Source organism: Spea bombifrons, chromosome 4 (genome assembly GCF_027358695.1).
Source record: "Spea bombifrons isolate aSpeBom1 chromosome 4, aSpeBom1.2.pri, whole genome shotgun sequence".
NCBI lineage: Eukaryota > Metazoa > Chordata > Amphibia > Anura > Pelobatidae > Spea > Spea bombifrons.
In genome coordinates, this window is record NC_071090.1 from 55,997,348 (window position 1) to 56,018,870 (window position 21,523).

Consider the following 21,523-nt stretch of genomic DNA (forward strand, 5'->3'; position numbering starts at 1 on the left):
GTGCAACGGGTTAACGACAATGCCCGTACATGTACGGGCTGCCGTTAAATAGCTGCATCGCCGCGATCGCGGCGTTTTCGCCGCGATCGGCGGCTTTGCAGCATCCACGGAAGCCTCACAAGTGAGGCTGACCGTGGATCCGGGGAGGGCAGCCCTCGGCAGCCCTCCCCGGAAGAAAAATGGCCGCCGCCGCACCGATCATCAAAGATCGCGGCGGCGCCCGGCTAAAACAGCTTAGGAAGCGATCTGAATCGCTTCCTAAGCATAAATGGTGTTACTGACATGCCTCGATATCGAGGCATGTCAGTAACACTACCCCCCTACCCCGATCACCTTGTGATTGCTCCGAAGAGCAACCACAAGTGCCATCCTGTAAATGACGTTGCCGTCATTCACAGGATGGCATGAACAATAAATATGAGTTCATAGAGGGTCTATCCAGACCCTCTTGTGAACTCTCGAGCTCCTCCTGCAGGTTGAATGCAGGTACTGCATCCAACCATGCAAGGTCAATGGAGCCCAGCTCACTAATGAGTGATTAGTAAAAAAAATTAAAAAAAAATTAAAAAAAAAAATTAAAAAAATGTTTAAAAAAAATAAAAATAATATGGTAACATAAAAATCCCCACTGTCACCAAAAAAAAAAAAAAAAATTAATAAGCAAGTCCTAAAATTCTTTATCTTTACAAAAATTCCAGCATGGAAAGAGTTAAAATATTGGCATTACAAATGCCCATAGGGTGTCTCGTATTAAAAAATGCATGAGTGGATGGGATAAATTGAATTGGCCGGGTTCAAAGGTGTCCCAAATATGGGACATGGGGGCAGTAGGATCAGATGTCTAAATGGCCAAAAAATACACACCTCACAAAGGCGGCCTTTTACCTCCCAAATAACCCAACAAACCCATGCATGTGGGGTATCACTGCGCTCAGGAGATGTTACTGAACACATATTGGGGTGTTGTTTGACACGGACATATACCAGGAGTGATAAATTTATACCTGAAGTACAACGTGTGTGAAAAAAATACAAAAAAATGTACTACCATAAAGTTTCACAAAGGCTGGTGGTAAAATTAGTGCATGGAAAGGGTTAAATTACCAGCATGTGAAATACCTTGGGGTGTCTAGTTTTTAAAAATATATAACTTGATGGGGTAAATTGGATTGGCCGGCTTCAAAGATACCCGAAATGGCACATGGGGGGAAGAATTACCAGATTTGGAAAAAAAGGTTTTGAAATAGCAAAATGCTACCTGTACTTATTGCCCCATAACGTGCAGAAAAAAGCAAAAAAACATAAAAACATTGGGTATTTCTAAACTCAGGACAAATAGTAGAATCTATTTAGCAGGTTTTTTCATTCGTTTTTGCAGATGAGTAAAAGTTTTTTGTTTAAAAAGTGAGAAAAAGTAATTTTTTAACAAAAAATCCCCATATTTTATCATTTTTTTTATAGTAAATTAGATGATATGATAAAATTAATGGTATCTAAAGAAAGCCCTGTTTGTCCTGAAAAAAACAATATATAATATGTGTGGGAGCACGAAATGAGAAAGAAGAAAATCGCAGCTAAACAGCAACACCGAAAAATGTTAAAATAGCCATTGTCCCACAATATACTACGAGTAAAAACCCCTATTGTCCTTAAGGGGTTAAATAATTCAATTATGCTAAAAGTTGTGATGGCAACACAACTTAAAGTGGTATACTAAAAATAGTTAATGGCTAAACGTTACCAACAATTACATATGATGTAACAGATTAAGCTATTCTACACACATTTCGCAGTACAAGATCTAATATGTTAAGTATTCCATGGCTATAACTACTAAACGCTTTGAAACATGATCCTTAAAGGCTGTCTTCCCTTGTGGTAGGATTTTGATTAAAGGGAACACGCCCTCTGGGACATGGAGTAACCTATTACTGGTGAAACACAGAATAAACTTTCTGTGCCAGGCGATGTACAAAGGTGAGTAGATATTGTTCCTGTTTATTTAGAAATAAACTTAATGTTTATAAACATAACATTTATGAAAAAAAAAACGGTTAAGGATATTTGATTTTCTGTAATTAAAATGCCTATTTAACATGTATTAACCCCTTAAGGACCAGACTGGTTTTTTTTTTTTTTTTTTTTTTTTGTTTTTTTTTTTACTTTTTGTACTCTTTGGGTGCTTGCGTTTAGATGTAATTTTCTCCTCACTCATTTAGTGTACCCACACAAGTTATATGTTGTTTTTTTTCAGGACGAGAAGGGCTTTGTTCAGATTTTTTTTTGATCATAATCTAATTTCCTAAAAAAAAAAAAAAATTTATTTGAAAAATCTTTTACTCATCCAAAAAAGCTAATGATAAAACCTGCTAAATAGATTCTACTATTTGTCCTGTGTTTAGAAATGTTTTTAAGTTTTTTACTTTTTTCTTCAAGTTATTGGTCAATAAGTACAAGTAGCTTTTTGCGATTTCAAAACGATTTTTTCCCAAAGCTGGTCATTCGGCCCCATGTGCTATTTCAGGTATCTGGCCAATGCAATTTACCCCCTCAAACCATATATTTTTGAAAACTAGACACCTCAAGGTATTTCAAATGCTGGTATTTTAACCCTTTCCATGCACTAATTCTACTACCACCCTTTGTCAAACTTTGTGGTAGTAATTTATTTTGTGGGTTTTTTATAACAAAAATTGCTATTCAGGTATGGATTTACAGCTCTTTCAAACAAGACCCCAATATGTGTTCAGCAACATCTCCCGAGTACAGTGATACCACCCATGCATGGGTTTGTGATGTTGTTTGGGAGGTAAAACGGCACATTTTTTTTACTTGGAACTTTTACATCTTTTCCTACTGCCCCATGTCCTAATAGTGCCATCTTTGAAGCCGGGTAATTCAATTTACCCCATCAAACCATATATTTTTGAAAAGTAGACGTCCCAAGGTATTTCAAATGCTAATATTTTAACCCTTTCCATGCATGAGATTCTACCACCAGCTTTTGCCAAAGTTTGCGATAGTAATTGTTTTTCTATTTTTTTTCACACAAATTGTACTGCAGGTATAAATTTATGTTTCCAGGTATGTCACTATCAAACAACAAGGCCACATTTGGGAAGTGCACTTTTGGTCACTCTGTGCCTATGCCCTATCTTTGATCCCGGCCAATACCCCTTCGGTATTTGAAATGCTTTTACTTTAAATCTTTCCATGACAAGATTTTTGGGACGATACAGCGCTAATTTTAGCACTTTATTTATTTTATTCTTTTTGGATTTTTTTTAACATTTTGCAGGAACTGCATGGTTCCTCTGATGCATAATTATTTTTAAATGTTCACTTTTCCATATTTTTTTTTATTATTTTTAAAATATTTTACTAATCACATTGTGATTAGAAAGCTGGGCTCCATTGACTTGCATGGTTGAATGCAGTACTTGTATTCAACCTGCAAGTGGAGACCTTCTGGTGAACTTTTCCAACTTCGCGAGGGGCAAAATCACTCTCCAGAGCAGTCACAGCGCATCCTGGGGTGAGTGTTCGGTGTCGCTAAATGCCTCGTGATCGAGGCACTTCAGCGACACCATTGAATTTTAGGAGGTGATCGTTGATCGCTTCCTAAACTCTTTTAAAACGGGCATCCGCCGCCATTCCCCGGGGAGAGGCCGGACATGGCCACTGATGCCGATGTCGGTGTTGCTGAATGCCTCGACATTGAGGCATTACAGCAATATTGTTTAAGCGAAGAAAGTGATCAGAAAGATTAAAAGCAATATTACAGTGGCTATAACCATATGCCATATTAAAGGTTGTCTAGCATGTTTAACACTTTAAAGTTAACTGGTCTGATAGAGTAGAAATACATTTCTAGCAATACAAAATACAAGTGTGTAACTTGTACTAAAATGGTGAATAGTTTGCAGGATAAAAATTATAAGGAACTAATGGATGTAAACATGTATAGCTTGGATGAGAGAACAGAAAAGGGGGATAAGATAGTAATATTTAAATACATAAAGTGATTCAGCAAAGTACACAAGGGAAGTATATTTGAGGAGAGAGGAGAAATGTTTCAGTGTAGTATAAATAAATCTTACTTTATATCACTGAGAGGATGGTAGATAAAAACAACAAACTCCCAGCAGAAGTGGTACCAGTTAATGCAGTCAGGAAATGTAAACATAGACTAGGCATAAAACACCAAGCACCAAATAATGTTTGAGGTTTTTGCAACAGCAAAAAATGGGCAGACTAAATTGGTCTTATGGGTATTATGTTTTGTCATATTTTGTTTATATATTTTGCACATTTATATTTATTTATATTATTGTGCTTTTCTTTGGTGGGGATGAAAAAGTCTGTATCTAATTTCTGTGAACTTCCTTTATTAGTTTTCTACATATGGTAGTAATATTTTCAGCAAGAGGTATGTCTGTGTATATTCTTTGATGTGTCAACTAATGATTTCAGTAAGGCCATAAAGCAAAGACAGTTTCCTGTAACATCGTAAAATTCTTCATTGTCATTAGTCGTTAATGTTTTCCCTTTGCTCTAAAATATAGATTTATATTGCTGCAGGCACATGTTTGGCAATTTTATTAAGAAATATGCTGCACATGCAAAACAGTAATCTGCAAGAGGCAACTGTATTACATTATAATACTTAAACATTTTTAACCAGGGAAAAGTATTTACATTTATATAAAATTATTGTGTAACATGTGGTATCAATAGATATGTTTTACAGAAATTCATTGTAGGTTTCTTTGAAGAGCACATTATTTTACATGATGGTCAGTGACATGCAGTTGAGAATAAGGTGGTTGGTGGCTGCTCCTGCATGGTCACATGACCAGTTTAACAGCAATTTACAGCTCAAAACTTGGCAATGGAAGCCGACTTTGCCACATAATCCAAACAAGTCTTACATAACCTAGCTAGAGTCATATTCTTCATGAACTATGATAGGGATCTACCTAGAGGGGCATTGTGGTAGAAAAAGAGAAAGAGCTGAAGCTCTTCTGTAAATGGCATGCTCAAATCCAAGAAGATTGTACCCTTTATAATGTCCACTCACTTTTTTACTTATGTCCACTCTACACAGCCCAGTATTTTTGTCTAGAACAGTATGATTTTGTGCATTGAGGGTGTCTTTACAATACAGCTGTAATAATTTATACCTGGACATCTGGAACTATTTGATGTCTCTTACAGCAGTATGTATATACTAGCAGACACTAAACACAGCCAAAAGCAAATCCTTTCTGATGGAACCCTTTATTGATACTTACATTTGAAGTGCCTATTGACACAGTACCCAACTTTCTGATTTTCTTTTAACATGATACTGATCAATTGACAAAATCCATGGAACCCCAAAGAACCATTTCTAATCTATTTGATTACTTTGCAGAGATGTACATGTCTCACCTATGTGCGATCATGGTGAATTAAGAGCACAATTGAAGTTGTCACTGTAAAACACATTTGTTGGTATTATTCTTTTTCAGTGTTCTGTTTTTAAGTTATTCAGATTTATATTTTCCAACTGAGGAATCACATTTGCCTCCACCAAATGTGTAGTCAGGTTATTTCATATCAACTGGCCACAATTTCCATCAAGACAGATTCCATCTATCAGTCCTAGTAGAAGGCTGTAAGACTATTGCTGTGCTGTGCATATTGTTTTACTAATATTTAAGTGAAAAAGTATAATAAAAGTATGTAATCTAATATAAGTAATATGTTACTATAAGCAAAAACAGGATATTCACCCATCTGGAAGCTTCCTTGTGACTACATAGCAAAACTGCAGATTTTTCATGCCATTTTTACCTAAACTAAACTTCAGATCAAAGTAAATATGCACAAAATGTACAGTGAACAAACAGTTCAATATAGATTTTACTTACGTAAGTGCACTCTTCACATACCAAGAATAGATTTTTTTCCTTTCCTATCCTTAACCATTTTTATTAAATTGTGTTTTTTTTTTAAATCTCAGGTTCGAATTGATCTCCATATTCGTCAACAACATAAAAATGAATAAACTCAGTAGTTACCTTTATATTGTAGGGCTATTTGTGATACTGCATTTTACTGCCATGTTAAAATCTCAGACACTCAAACAAACAAAAAAACCTGTTATTCATAATAAACCCTTTATTTTTGTCTGGAATGCACCTACAGAACAGTGCAGACTAAGGTACCAAGTTGATTTGGATCTCAGCGTCTTTGACATTTTTGCTAACACCAATGAAACCTTGAGTGGATCAAATGTCACAATATTCTATCACACACACTTGGGACATTATCCCTATTTCACCGATGATGGACAACCTGTTAATGGTGGAGTACCACAAAGTGAGAACCTGAAATTTCATCTACAGAAAGCAAAACTGGATATAAACAAGCTGGTACCAAACATGAATTTTCAGGGGCTTGGGGTTATCGACTGGGAGAACTGGAGACCACAATGGGATAGGAACTGGGGAAATAAAACCATTTACAGAAATGCATCCATAGAACTGGTTAAGAATCACCATCCTGACTGGAAAATTGATATGATAATGAAAGAAGCCAAAGCAGAGTTTGAGGAAGCCGGCAAAGGTTTTATGAGTGAAACTGTTCAACTTGCACAAGACATGAGGCCCGGTGGGCTGTGGGGATACTATTTATTTCCTGATTGTTACAACTATGACTATAAAATACAGCCTCATTCTTATACAGGCAGATGCCCAGTTATTGAATTAATGCGTAATGACTTTCTAGTCTGGCTGTGGAAAAGTAGCAATGCTCTGTATCCTTCAATATATTTGGATTACATTTTGAAATCAAGTCCAAATGCTCTTAAATTTGTTCATCATCGTGTAAAAGAAGCAATGAGAGTTGCATCCATGGCAAGAAAAGACTATAGTTTACCAGTTTTTGTGTATGCCAGACCATTTTATGCATATACATTTCATTGTTTGACTGAGGTAAGTAAAAAAAAAAAAATATATACATACATAATATATTGACACTTTAATATTGCCCATTAACACAGTGATTTCCCCACTGATCGTCAGACAGCATTACTGTTTTTGAGAGTCTGTAAAAATGTGTTCGGTGCAAACTGAAAATTCAGTAAGTGAAGCAAAAGCCCCTGCAGGTCTGTATAGTCTGCCCAGACCCTTACCTAATTAGAAATGCCTCCAAACACTCCATATCCGTTACAGTAGATAATAAAGCAACTTAACATATTAAAATAGACTATTGTATAGTGTAGTACATTCAGTATGCATTTGAGATCCCTGCCCCCTTTGATCGCCTTCAAAATAATAATTCAAAAAATCTTTGAATATGGGGCACCAACATATTCTGGTGTAGCACGCCCAGAGGGACTTGGGCATAGGGCAGCAGGTCCAGCAATTCCCCAGCAGCAAAACGGAGGGGGGACTGTCCCCTTGGGCAATGAAGATGCTGCTCATTTTTACAAGGGGGCTCTCTTCCACCACCCTATTTACACTATGGAAGACTGTGTTGAGCCTCTATAGACAGAGCCGGCCTTAGGTGTTCTGGCGCCCTGTGCGGACTACTCCTATGGCGCCCCCCCATCCCAAAAAAAGAAAGGAATAAAAACTTGTAACAAAACCCCAATCACTATATACTACGCCAAACATTGATATGGTGTAGGCCTACCACTTCATTGTCTGGCTTAGTAGTAGGGATGCACCGAAACGAATTCTGGACTGAAACCGAAAGTGCAGCATTTACCTGGCCAAAACCGAATATGACCCCCCCACACCATAAAGAAATCTAACACTTTTATTTAAAGTAAGTAACACACCAAAATAGGACAAAACAATTAAATAACAATATTATATATATATATATATATATATATATATATATATATATGATTAACAGCAATCACATTCCTATCATGCCCAGGCATACCCAGATTCCAGGATGTACTCGCAGACTTGGCATGATAGGAGTATGATTGCCCTATCTACCCCTTCTCACTCCCTTCTGCCCTATCTACCCCTTCTCACTCCCTTCTCCCTATCTACCCCCTTTCCCCTGCCTCACTCCCTTCTCCCTATCTACCCCTCCTAACTATCTACCCTTTCCCTCTTTGAAGTTCACTTACCTTTCAGGAGTCCTGCGGTGGGGGTGCAAGACCTCTGCCTCCCAGCTCTGCCACTGTATGGAACAGTATAGAGTGATGGGAGTTATGATATACTTTTAGAGCATAATTAGAACATGAAAAATACATTGGAAATGGTACAGCATAACACCCATCACTCTCACACACTTACCAATCCACACATATACTAATCCACACATATACCAATCCACACATACACCAATCCACACGTATACCAATCCACACACATACCAATCCACATGTATACCAACCCACACGTATACCAATCCACACACATACCAATCCACACATATATACCAATCCACACGTACACTAATCCACACATATACCAATCCACACATATACAAATTCACACATATATACCAATTCACACATATATACCAATCCACACATATATACCAATCCACACATATATACCAATCCACACATATATACCAATCCACACACATATATACCAATCCACACACATATATACCAATCCACACACATATATACCAATCCACACACATATATACCAATCCACACACATATATACCAATCCACACATATATACCAATCCACACATATATACCAATCCACACATATACTCATGCACACATATACCAATCCACACATACCAATCCACTCTTACTGAATGCTTCCCTACCTTTCCTCTTTTCTCCTTACAGCTTCTTTTCCTCCTCTTCTTCAGTTCTTCTGTCCTCTTCCGGGTCAGAGGGCACGGACAGCGGTGGGCGCGGCTTCAGTGCTGTGCGCCGGGATCTCACAACAAACCCCGGCGCACAGCAGCTGTTGCCGCGCGGATCACAAGGGAGCGATATCGGAGGTCTTTAACAGACCTCCGGCTCCCTTGAGCGATTTTAAGCCGGGTTCAAGGGAGATCCTTGAACCGGCTTAAAATCACTCAAGGGAGCCGGAGGTCTGTTAAAGACCTCCGATACCGCTCCCTTGCGAGCCTGCTCCTCCAGCGGCGGACATTACTGTCCGTCTCTGGAGGGGTGCCGGGTGCCCCCCTGATGAGAGGCACCCGGTGCGGACCGCCCCCCCCGCTAGGTACGCTACTGGCGGCAGCGGACCCCGCGGCGGCGCCCCCTGGAGTGTGGCGCCCTGTGCGGTCGCACAGGTCGCACACCCCAAAGGCCGGCCCTGTCTATAGACTGCATTAAGGCACTATATGCTTCTATGACATGAGAAATATGGGGATATGACCAGGGCCGGCCCAAGAGAAAATCCCGCCTGGGGCGAAGTTTAAAATGCCCCCCCCCATTATCTACCCTTCCTCTCCCTGCCGCCCCCCGTACTTACCTTTCTGCAGTCCTGCGGTGAGTCTCCCTGCTCGGTCTCGGTGCCGGCTTGTAATGCTGAACACCGGAAATGACGTCATCTTCATTTCAGCTCAACATTACAAGCCGGCACCAAGACTGAGCTAGAGGGCTCGCAGAGGAGAGAGAGAGGGGTGCCGAGCGGGTACTGACAACTTGGTAAGATAAAACCACTCGGCGCCCTCTCTCTCTCTCTTCTCAGCTTTAAAAAAAAAAGGGCTTGGGGCGGCAAACTGCCGCCCCTTCAAAGGTGCCGCCTGGAGCGGTTGCCCCACTCGGCTCCATTGTCGGACTGGCCCTGGATATGACATTATATCCAAGTGCTCTGTAGTTAGGATGGCACATATGGAGGGGGCAGCTGGGTGTGCTGTTCTTGGGAGATGTTTCAGAACATGTTTTTTTTTTCTTTCTTTGCTATACACCTATACCTAATCCTATTTAAGGAATGCTAAGCCTATGTGCATGTTAAATCTATGTAAAAGTACTGTTTGTAATCATCCATGAAAATCCCAGGTAAAGTACACTAACTCACTACTGTAAAACATCTTACAAATGGTGCAGAAGGTCTCAATTATATTGGGAATAACAATGGTGCTTTGTGCCAGACACAACGACATCTGAATATATTTTTTATGCGTGTTTATACCTTTTGTAGATTGATCTAGTTCACACCATTGGAGAAACTGCTGCTCTAGGGGCAGCAGGAATTGTGCTGTGGGGAGGAATGCAGTACGCAAGTACTAAGGTAGGTAAAAAGCAAAGCACTTAATACTATTTTTCCATTGAAAATCAATGTATACAATTCCGCACCTATCCATGTCGGAAGGCCCCTCTCTAAACTATTTTGAATCGGCACGGGGAGACGGGAGAGTATTGGGGTCATGTGACCCCTGCTCACAAAGTGTAGCACACAAGCTGCTGGAGCGGTGAGAGGTAGGTGGGGGCGGGAGGTGCACTGTATGTATATGTGTTTGTGTGTATATACAGTATATATATATATATATATATATATATATATATTGTGACAAACCCTATAGCATTAGGGCCACACATGTCACTTTTTAGGGGTCCTAAGCACAGTCCTCTAGGGCAATCAGAGTCAGGAACAGCAGCTTTGAACAAAATAGCGCTTTATTTTTAATCGCTCAAACCCCAAAACCAAATCATAAAACGAAAACCTAGCTCCCAATTGGAGCCCTCTCTAACTAAACTACGCTGGTGCAGACTGACCAGCCTAATCACCCACTATCTCAACCTCCCAGCCAGACCCAGCTACGCCAGGCTCTGGAAAACCTCCCCCAGACAGCACACAAAAGAGTCCAGGCAGGTATTGCCTCACTTGGCTCAGGGATGATCTTGTTCAGGGCCTCTCCTTGCCCTGGGAGTACAGGGAACTTCCTCTTCCCCCAACAGTCTCTCTGAGTATCAGGCTCCAGGGGTTTTTAATGTCCAGCACCTGTGCCTGATGTCAGCCTCATAGAAATCCCGGACCAGATCCTGTGGACTTCTTGCCTCATGGAAAACCCGGCATGGAGTTTCCACAAAATGGGGAAATGGAGCATTGGCCCACCCTGCTCTCCAATTGCTCCACCCCAGGGACCCATACGTATACTCTGCATAGCAGCTGTACCCAGATGCCATGCTAATCATCTCCCTGGGGTTCACACGGTCACAATATATATATATATATATATAATGTGTGTGAGCATGGCTGTCTAAGTGGAGTGAGATGGAGTGTGTGTGAGTATGAGTAAGTATGTGTAATTTGTGTGTTTACATACCGTATTGGCTCGGATATAGGCCGCCCCCGTATATAGGCCGCACCCTAAAAGTTTGGTGCTTTTTTAAAGAAAAAGTTTTTTTCTTTAAAAAAGCACCAAAAAAACATGCTGCCACTCTGTCCCCCCCCGAGATATGCTGCCACTGTCCTCCCTCCCCGAGATATGCTACCACTGTCCTCCCTCCCCGAGATATGCTGCCACTGTCCTCCCTCCCCGAGATATGCTGCCACTGTCCTCCCTCCCCGAGATATGCTACCACTGTCCTCCCTCCCCGAGATATGCTACCACTGTCCTCCTCTGCCCCCCCCGACTTACCGGAGCAGACTCCCGGGTGTCTTGCGGGGCCAGTGCCGGCACCGGAAGTTGTATTGTGTAGATGTCCCCCGCCGGCCCCACAAGACACCCGGGAGTCTGCTCCGGTATGTCGGGGGGGGGGTCCAGAGGTAAAACGCATCCGCACGATGCGCTTAGGCAACCTCCCGTGCCGACACCCCCCCCCGTGGGAAGTGCTGGCAGGGGAGGCTGTCTGAGCGTATCGGGGAGTAGGATGCAGGTCCCCTGCAGCGCTGCGGGGGATCTGTACCCTAACCCCGCTGCCTGCCCGGCGCCCGGGACTGCATGTCTCGGGCGTCGGGCGCTAGACCCCGAATATAGGCCGCACCCCCACTTTAAAGACTTAAAGTGGGGGAAAAAAGTGCGGCCTATATTCGAGTCAATACGGTATTTTACATTGGAAGGAGTGGGGGCAAAGAAGGCACAGACTAGCTGTTTGGTTGGGGGTCCCGGGGGGAATTTTCAGGGCCTGGTGGTTTCTAGTTCCGCCCTTGTTCTTGAAAGTCAAGTAAAGAGTATTTTGTGTTAATGCGGACAGTGTATGGACAAATCTATTAAAAGGAACATTTTTTCCACATCACTTGTCTACTTTAACCCAATTAAAGATATCATACAAGCATTTCTTACATATGAGCTTAATAAAGAACAAGAGTAAATCTGCAAGTATGTGGTAAAAATCTAATGTATGGTACAATACCTAGATATTGCATTAATCAGTAATATTTTCATATAAACAAGATTCTTCTTTTTTTTTTTTTTTTTTGCAGGAAAGTTGTACTGTTGTCAAGAAATACATTAGTGGGCCTTTGGGTCATTACATTGTGAATGTGACCTCAGCTGCTAAGCTTTGCAGTAAGGTATTATGCAAAAAGAATGGGAGGTGTGTTAGGAAGAACGCAGACTCCTCAGCTTACTTACATTTAAATCCTAATAGTTATAAAATACGAAAACATAGTTCTGGTAGTGGACATTATGCATCTGGGAAGCCTTTGAGAAAAGACAAAGAGCATATGAAGCATAACTTTGTGTGTCAGTGCTATGAAGGTTGGACTGGAATGTCATGTGAACTCCCAGAACCTGAGGAAGGCAAACAAAAAGAAATGCATTTAAATAATGGGGCAGGAAACAGTCTTTTCATGTATACTGTGTTTTATGTTACTTTTCAGTTTTGTATTTTAGTCATCTGATATGCTTTGGTTTTTTTCCATGCTTTAAAGTTCACAAATCAGGAGGGCAGTCTAGTCATAGCTAAAATGTTAATAACACTTGGTAGAATTATAATATAATATGCGCTGCAGTATAAAACATATTTTCCTAACATGGTATAATTTTTTTGGTGGGAGTTTTGGATTACTTTTTATGGAATCATCATAGTTTAAAAATATGAATATATTTTATATTTTATTATTTTTATAATTATATGAATGAATATATTTCATATACATTGTCTTTGTACTATTATTGAGAGGTAAATAAAATGTGACTTGCCAGCTTTTAGCCTTATTTCTTTTTATGTAAGATTTTAGACATACAAAAATATTTTTGTGGCCTTACCTTTATGCTTAAAAAATCTCTCTCTGAGTACAGCAAGCAAAATAAAATTCATTATATGGGCATGTTTTAAAATCCTGTACTGCACTCTAGATGTGTACAGGTCTAGCCCTCAACTAAACGTACTTGAAGAAAGAATACTCTCTTGCACTGAAGCCCCCACCTCATCAACATGTGAACATGTAGTTGAATGGGATAATATTTTAGATATACCAATTGAATTACGAACAAAATAGAAACACCTTCACACAAAACTTGGATAATAACAGGCTGTAGTCTTTTATTTAGCTTTGTAACATTACAAATTCTAAACAACCGCAATACTGTAACAAACAACCAAACTTACAAAAACCTCTTAGCCCACACCCAGAGCACAAAACCTTAAATAGAATATAGCCAACAAGCATGTCCCCCCTTTTTTAAAGCAACCACCACCCCAAAAAAAGCGACAACAAGTATATCAATAATTTAATGATAATTATAATAGTTTAACAAATATTTACTTTTTTTTTTTTTTTTTTTTTTTTTTTACAAATATGAACTCCATCAAAGGGACACAAAGCTAGGCGTGTAGGCAGGCGTCTATTCAGCAACGTCTCTATGTTGCTACCCTGCTCTCCTGTTTTGACCAGACCTCTAGGTTAGTGCAGACAGCTTACACATAAAAAAGAGGAATAAAAAAAAATATGTTGAGGTTATCACTAAGCAAACTCCCAAAACTGCCCATTTACTAACCAACACACACAATTACCTCTCTTACTGTCAAGGAACACTCCCTCTTGCATGTGGTCTCTAGTAATGTGGAGTCACATAGCCCAATGTTACAATGATTACTTGCCTCCCAACCCTCTTTTTTTCAAGAAAATAGAATTTTAAGTCCTTTACTTAGGACTTATCTAGTTATTCCAGGGCTGCCCTGTAAAGTATGCATAAGTGTAAACCCTAGGCCTAGAACCTGATTCAGTCACCTACCCCAGGCAGCTCAGCAATTTTGAATTCTTAGAGTACTAAGTAAAACGCTTTACTTTTTTAAATTCAAAGCAGAATGTTTTTTTAAACATGTTCATTGGATGAATGGTTATGTGTAACTTGTATTATTATGGTCGGCTTGTATTATACCTTTTGGTATGCGCACAAATCACATTGGATTCCTCTACTATGTTTTTCAGATGGCAGGTAGAGGATAAATACTTATAAAGCCACTATAACTATAGACCAATTGTCGGCATATGGTCACCTTTATTTCTTCAGGAGAAGCTGTTTATCTCTCAACATTCACTTTGCTCATTGGCAAGTGAATTGTGGTGTGGTCACACAAAGAAGAATAGTCAGATGGAGGCTGAAGCAAAAGAGATCAGATAGCAGATGTACAGAATCAGAATTCGAATAGCTTGGTCAGGAGCAGGCAGATGTCAGACCAAGTGATCAGATGTAAATTAGCCAAATCAGAATCCAGAACCTAAGCCAAGAGTAAGGCTGGGTCAGAACCAAACAAAAATGCAGCTGCAACCCAAGATAAACACTCTCCAAATGTCCAGTACGGTATTAATCCACAAAGAGGTGCTTGCACAGTTGGGACAAAAAAAGAAATATAATAGTATAGATTGCTTCAACAACATAAAAAAATATGGTATTATATGGTTTATGTACTCACAAATGGACTAAATGAAAACAGATTCTTCTCATATAAAATGAGACACAGTACCCTCACAGCTAAATTAAATTAATAAGATCTGAAACACTTGGAGGATATATTGATTATAATCTGATATGTGCAAATAAGCAAATGATCTTGAAGTGGCTGAAAACGTTATCTTGATCCAAAAAACCTCATAAAGTGTTTATTCAAATGTGCTTCTTGAAGTGCTTTGGTAAAGTGCTTTAGTTATCCAAGGTGCTTCCAAAAAAGTGCTATATACCAAATATAAAAATGCTAATAGAGTCCACATACAAATGTCTGTAGCTACATAGAACAATATACATAAATATAAATAAAGAATACATATAACAATAAAAAATGTATATATTGTGATAAAAAAGTCCTACAATAATCCTCGATTGAGGGTCAGAGGCTTAGATTTATCTACGATTTTGCCATTTTAACTCAGAGACTGGTCTACTATATATACATTACCCTGCCTGCCTTCTGCCTGTCCTACCGTGCCCTGTCTGTACTTTCCAGGGTTTCTCAGGGTGAAGTTTTTGCGGATCAGGTTTCGGGATATAGGTGCGTAACATTTCCTAAGGCTAGACCAAGTATTGTTCGAGATCTGAGTCTTTACATCAGGAAAAAAATAGGCAGATTAGATGGGGAAAACTGTTGTTATCGACCATCGCATTCTATGACATGATCGGTCATCTTTGTGTGCATGAGGGGTGAACCAACACAACACTGCTATGTGACATCCATGGAAGTGCTCTTACTCAGTTACTGCAACCTAATGAATTGTTGGGGAAGGGTAGAGGGTCAAACATGCAAGCACATGCACCACATATCCTCCAGCATGGGCTCCTATAAAAGGTCACTATCTCATTACCTTCTCATTACTGCTGCCAAGGCTGTTATCCCTCAATTTTGGAAGCAACCCAGATCCCCTCCCGTTTCCGCTTGGCTTAGGAAAGTCAACTTCATCTGTCAGATGGAGGACCTAGTTATGACTTCCAGGGGACTCGGATATAAAAATGGCCTGAAGTGGCTTCCTTGGAGGGAGTTTCTGGCTTCCTCAACTTTTCAGACCGTCTTGGGCAGCTTTATAGACACTCCCCCTGACTTGGACGTGTGACGACTAGGACCTTTTCCCCGCCTATAGCGAGCATCTCGACTTTTGACCTCTCTGTTTCTACACCGAGCCGACCTCCTCTAGGTGACCATTTACTCGGCGACCCATCCTTCCATTTATATCCGTGCATTGTTATTATTTGTTTTTATGTTTTTGTTCTGTTTTTCATTTCGACGTTTCTCCTACTCAGACCTCTGTGCTGCCTTATCTTGGGAGACTGTATTACTGAACCTGAATGCATTGTAACTTTTATTGTTGATTGTTATTTTTAGAGATATTTGCAGTACAATGTATAAGTACGCCTTACCCACGTGAACTGTCTTTTTCTTCTGTGTATCTTGCCTGAAGTACACTGTTTCGTTACAATGCCTGTTGTACCGTTCTTCATGATCTTTGCAGTATTTCTTTGAATAAAAGGAGATTTGAAAAACAAAACAAAACATGCAAGCACAATTGAGATTAAAGCTTAGGTATCTAACTACTCATCAAAGTCACAAAGTCACTACTTCTAGTTTGGCCCAAGAGGCTTCTGGCACCACTACTGTTGACTGGGCCTCCATTAACCATCAAATGGGGAGTGCTTATTTCATTTTGTCATGCATACTTCATCACTAACCCTGCAGCTAACAACATCCCCCTGATTTGGATATCTACCCCTATAAAGACCAGAAAGGCATGAGTTCTGGTGGACCAGCTCTGGGAAGTTATTATGTATGATTCAAATATGCGTGTCAGTGTAATAGTTGTGAACTCAACCATGAGCAATTAATAAATGACTTTCAGGAACAACAACATAACTAAAAGGACATGTCAGGTTACTATGTAGAGTTCCTTAGGCGGTGGGTGAGAGGTTAAGTGTCATTTCACAACTTGTAATTAAATTAAAGTACCCACAATCTTTTGTATATAAGCACTTATTGATATAGTTTAAAAATTAAGGATTTTTTTAACCTACATTGCTATGTTACAATCTTAGAAAAACGACAGGATAGTGGAGTCTCAATAATAATTATAGGAAAAAATGTTTTTCTTTTATAACCCACAAATCATTGGATAAAACTGAGTAGTCTATTTTGAAAGAAAAGTATGAGCATATGAGCATGCGATTATAAAGTATTCTGTGGTTGGCACTTTGGAAAGATACATCCTTTAATCTTGAAATTCTGAAACATGTTCATCTTTTGTAATACCCTTGTAAAAAATGTATTTACAAACATTATGCATAAAAATGCTCATAAAACTGAATACAGTTACATATTTATGGCTTTAGCTCAAAGTAATACGAAAAACAAGGATAACCAAACATCCCAATGCAATGACGTCTATTTATAGAAGTTTATTTCCTCTTTTTAATATGCTATTATAAAAATGTTTCAGGACATAAAGGAAAAAAATATAAATATATTATTATAAATTGTTGTTATAAATAAGATATTAGACACAATCATGAAGCTTTGGCAAACACACATACTGTATATCAATAAACTGCATGTTTCAAAATGCATCTAAATGTCCATGCAAGGTGTACCTATTTCTATCACCAGTAGTGGTGAAACTCTTTTAGCATTATTGAACTTTGTATTTGTAGACGAGTTAAAGTGAAATGATGCATTTTAGCTCACTGATTTTACTGGGCATTAGTTAAGGTCAACATTAAGGAACTTCTGCAGGAAGAACAAAGGTATATAGATAAACAGGTGAGAATATACTCTAGAATTTGTTCCACTTTAATGATACACTCAGTCTTTCTCGTAGAAGGAATTGTTGTGGATTTTCCTTTATTATGTATAGTGGTTGGTGGGCTCACACATCACTCTTACCTTAAGAGTCTAGAGCTAGACCCTTAACTAAACACTGTGACAAGCTTCTTCCTTACACCTCCATGCCCATATTATTAAATACCTAATACCCAACTGCATGATTTATTGGCCTACCTGACCTGGGATGCCTTTGGTGTGTCAGGTGATTGCTAAGCCTCTGGGGCATTCAATTTGATAACTCTGTATGGAAAATTATGTTAATTTGCAGGTTTTTATGTAATTTTGTTATGTTAAGATTTAAAAAGATAGTAACAATCATAATAACTAAGCCTTATATCAAAATAGTTACATAATGTATCATTGAAAAACCATTTACCTATTAGGTCATATTGCAGTCATGCCTATTGTTAAATATACATTTTTAAAACTTCCATGTTGCAATTCTGTTAATTCTTTCTACAGCCACCTTTTGTTAGTGTGCACATGGGTGCCATGAATGGGTGTGTATGGCTAGAAATGGTATGTTTATAAATTTAACTGTTGTTACTTATCACCTGACCAAGGAATACTATATTGCTGCTGGAGCAGCAATCTGCCAAACCTACAGAGTAGCTGAAGTAGCATGACCAAAGTATTACACTGTTTTAATATGCATTGCCTCCCTGGAAATTCAAAGAAGCCCACTGGAGCACCAGCTGGAGAGGAAGAAACCGTAGGGCAGAGACAGTTTGCAAGCTGCAGACACAAAGTAGTTTTATTTTAAACATATATTGCAGCTAGGGATAGTTAATACTCCAGCTCCTATGACTCTCAGCTGGTCTGGTATGTTAAGCATTATGGGAAAGTGATTACAAATGGAGTGTCAAAGGTTAGTTTCTAAATCATTATAGATTGGCACTACCAATCCATAAAGGTTAGTTTCTAAATCATCATGGATTGGCAATGCAGCTGGTAGGAAATGCATATCTAATGATTTTCAACCATCCATTTAGTTATGTGGCAAATGTTACCATAACTGCTGAAAAAGTACCAAGTGTCCTATTTTGGCTCCAAGCCTTTATGTCCATCTTTTTACTCCCCTCTACCTCAGAATGCTACACTACACAACACAACATTAACTTTTCTTAACTGCAACTGTGATGTTGAGCCAGCAATAGCAGGAATCGTAGCTGGTAACGGTAGATTGGGCTTGGAGGGAAGGGGGCTACAAAAAGCTTATAGTACAAACACTAACATCTGTTGATTGCATCTGCAATAATATTCAGCAGCCATTTTCCTGTCTAAACCTCATCAAAATTGTAGCAATAGACTGTGGTTGTGGTGGCCTACACTACACACTAGTTGCAGCTGTCATGATATACAGTCAACTATCACTGGCTGAACATCATTACATTATTTTTATTTTTTTATACAGCAACAGCAGATTCATAAGCACTGTTACAACAGAGTCAGTAAAACAATGTTTAAATCAGACACTATAACAAACTGGTATAAAAGGAGAAGAGAGTCCTGCTTTTAGGTGCATACAAACTAGACTAGAGAATTTGTGGCTAATCTTTCCCACCTGTACTATTGTAAACTTTAGTTCTCATGTTGTTCAGGTTAATGATGGTCTGGTAGCTACTACTACCATGGTCATAACATTTTCCTATTAATGGGTAACAAACATTTGCCTCCCACCAGGGAAACCCTCTTCTAAGCCAACAAAGGTAGCTAATGGGAATGAGGTAAGGAGGTACTGGAGTGGGAGAGGGGAAAGTTGGGGAGCATATTTTGCCTCCCCCCTGGAAAAAATTCTGGGGACGTCCATGTTTATATGGTTGTTTTTTTTTTAATTGCATTTTAACGATTTAAGATACCATAACTAATCCACATATGGCAAAACTATACAAGTTTGCATATTACTCCAACTAATGTTTTTATGGTAATAATGAGTATACCATTTAAGTAATAAATACACAATTAACAAAAATGACACAGCATAGTCTGGAAAGCAATTGCTACTGAGTCACAATACATTTATAGGAAAACAATATTAAAAAAAGACGCATTATGAGAAATAGGTGTGGAGCTACTCTTTATGTCACAGATGACACAAAACAACTGAACCTATGACAATTACGCTACAAATTATACAGGGTGTGTGCTTCAGATGAGTGATATACAGATGTACGGAACAAGAAGGATATTTATAGGGTTGCCATGGAAGGTGAGGAAATACAATTAAGGGAAAAAATTATGATAATAAAAGTAATTGCTGAATTATCTCAAACTTATAGAGTTATGTAATAAAATAATGTTCTGATTTTTGCTTATTTGTCACATTTCAATAATTCAGATCATTCAACTATTTTTTTAGTTTTTTCAAGACAACATGAGTAAACACGAAATTGAGCTTTTAAATGATGATTTTATTTATTGAAGGTAAAGAGTTAAACCAAAACCTGTATCAACCAAGTAATTGCTCCCTAAACCTAATAACTGTTCATGCCACCCTTGACAGCAACTGCTGCAATCAAATGTTTGCAATAACTGGCCATCACTGTGGAGGAATTTTGGCACAACTGTTTTAATTCAGCCACATTGGAGGGTTTTTCGTACATTAACTGCTTGCCATAGCATCTCAATCAGATTCATGTCAGGACTTTGACTAGGCCACTCCAAAACCTTCATTTTGTTTCTTATAAGCCATTCAGAGGACAGAGTACTTCCTTGTGTGCTTCGGATCATTGTCCTGCTGCACAACCCAACTGTGATTGAACTTTCGATCACAAACATGGCCGGACATAGAGATCAGATGTCATGGTTTAATCAATTATGGCAAGTAACTCAGGAAAGCTGCTGCAGACGATAACACTACCACCAGAGGAGGGCTGGCAGCCTAAGGCCTGGGGGGCAAGTCTAGTCAAGTGGCCCATTGCGCCACCAAAGCGGCTGTGAGCGACATTGAAAGTGGCCATCATGCGGCAGTCACTCCACCGGCGCCTAATGAAATTAAAGTGGCCGGCGTGCACGCACCGCGCCGCCCAATAGCCGTGCCTCAGCTCTTTAAGACGTGGGACGAAGAGCTGAGGAATGGCCATTGGGCCTGACTGCCGCACGACACAAGGGCGTACCTAGAGTATTTGGCACCTGTGGCAGATCCTGTATGTGGCACCCCCACCCGCACACACATACACACTTTCAAACTGAATAGTTTCTATGGTTAGGCAAACATTGACAGGGGTACAGCAAAATTTTTATCATTATATACTGAGGCACACATTGACGGTGGTACAGCATAACTGTTATCATTATATACTTAGGGATTACGCTGTACCACCGTCAATGTGTGCCTATACTTTGAGCCAGACACTGACAATTCTGCAGTACAACTCCTATCACTATTTACTAAGCCAAACATTGATGTGGTGTAGGCCTAACACTTCAGTGACTGGCTTAGTACATAGTAGGGATGCACCGAAATGAAAATTCTGGACCGAAACTGAAAATTCTGCATTCATTTGGCCAAAAACGGAAAAAAAAACTTTAAAAATACTTTATTAAAAGTAACACTGCTACATAAAAAGCCTGCTCTTTATGGCCCTTAATAGGCCACATGTGGCCCCACTCAATTTACCAGATACCTGAGTCACAGTCCTTGGAAAATACGGACTAAACTTTTCAGTACTTTTCAGTACCTAGACACCTAGACACCTAGACACCGGTTAATGGAGCCCACCCTGCTCTTCCGGATACTCCACCCCAGGGTGTTTTAATTTTTAGTAAATTACATTTTTTTTTACTTCTGGAATACTGTCTTTCACTATATGTACCTAACAATCATTGTGTAAGGTAGAGA

The 21,523-nt window shown here is 39.3% G+C and overlaps 1 protein-coding gene across 1 annotated transcript; it reads left to right on the forward strand.

Moving 5' to 3' along the window:
- The first annotated feature begins 1,901 nt into the window (after positions 1–1,901).
- Positions 1,902–12,966, forward strand: HYAL4 (hyaluronidase 4). The gene is made up of 4 exons (XM_053463221.1): positions 1,902–1,977; positions 6,008–6,980; positions 10,133–10,222; positions 12,359–12,966. Exons 2-4 carry the CDS (start codon positions 6,045–6,047, stop codon positions 12,776–12,778), a joined length of 1,446 nt encoding a protein of 481 aa, XP_053319196.1. The 5' UTR covers positions 1,902–1,977; positions 6,008–6,044; the 3' UTR covers positions 12,779–12,966.
- The last annotated feature ends 8,557 nt before the right edge of the window (positions 12,967–21,523 follow it).

Bases quoted from the DNA above. Each gene is read 5' to 3' on its own strand.
- HYAL4 (XM_053463221.1), top strand. From the start codon at position 6,045: ATGAATAAACTCAGTAGTTACCTTTATATTGTAGGGCTATTTGTGATA. The intron at 6,981-10,132 runs GTAAGTAAAAAA...TACCTTTTGTAG, and splicing joins CATTTCATTGTTTGACTGAG to ATTGATCTAGTTCACACCAT. The intron at 10,223-12,358 runs GTAGGTAAAAAG...TTTTTTTTGCAG, and splicing joins TGCAGTACGCAAGTACTAAG to GAAAGTTGTACTGTTGTCAA.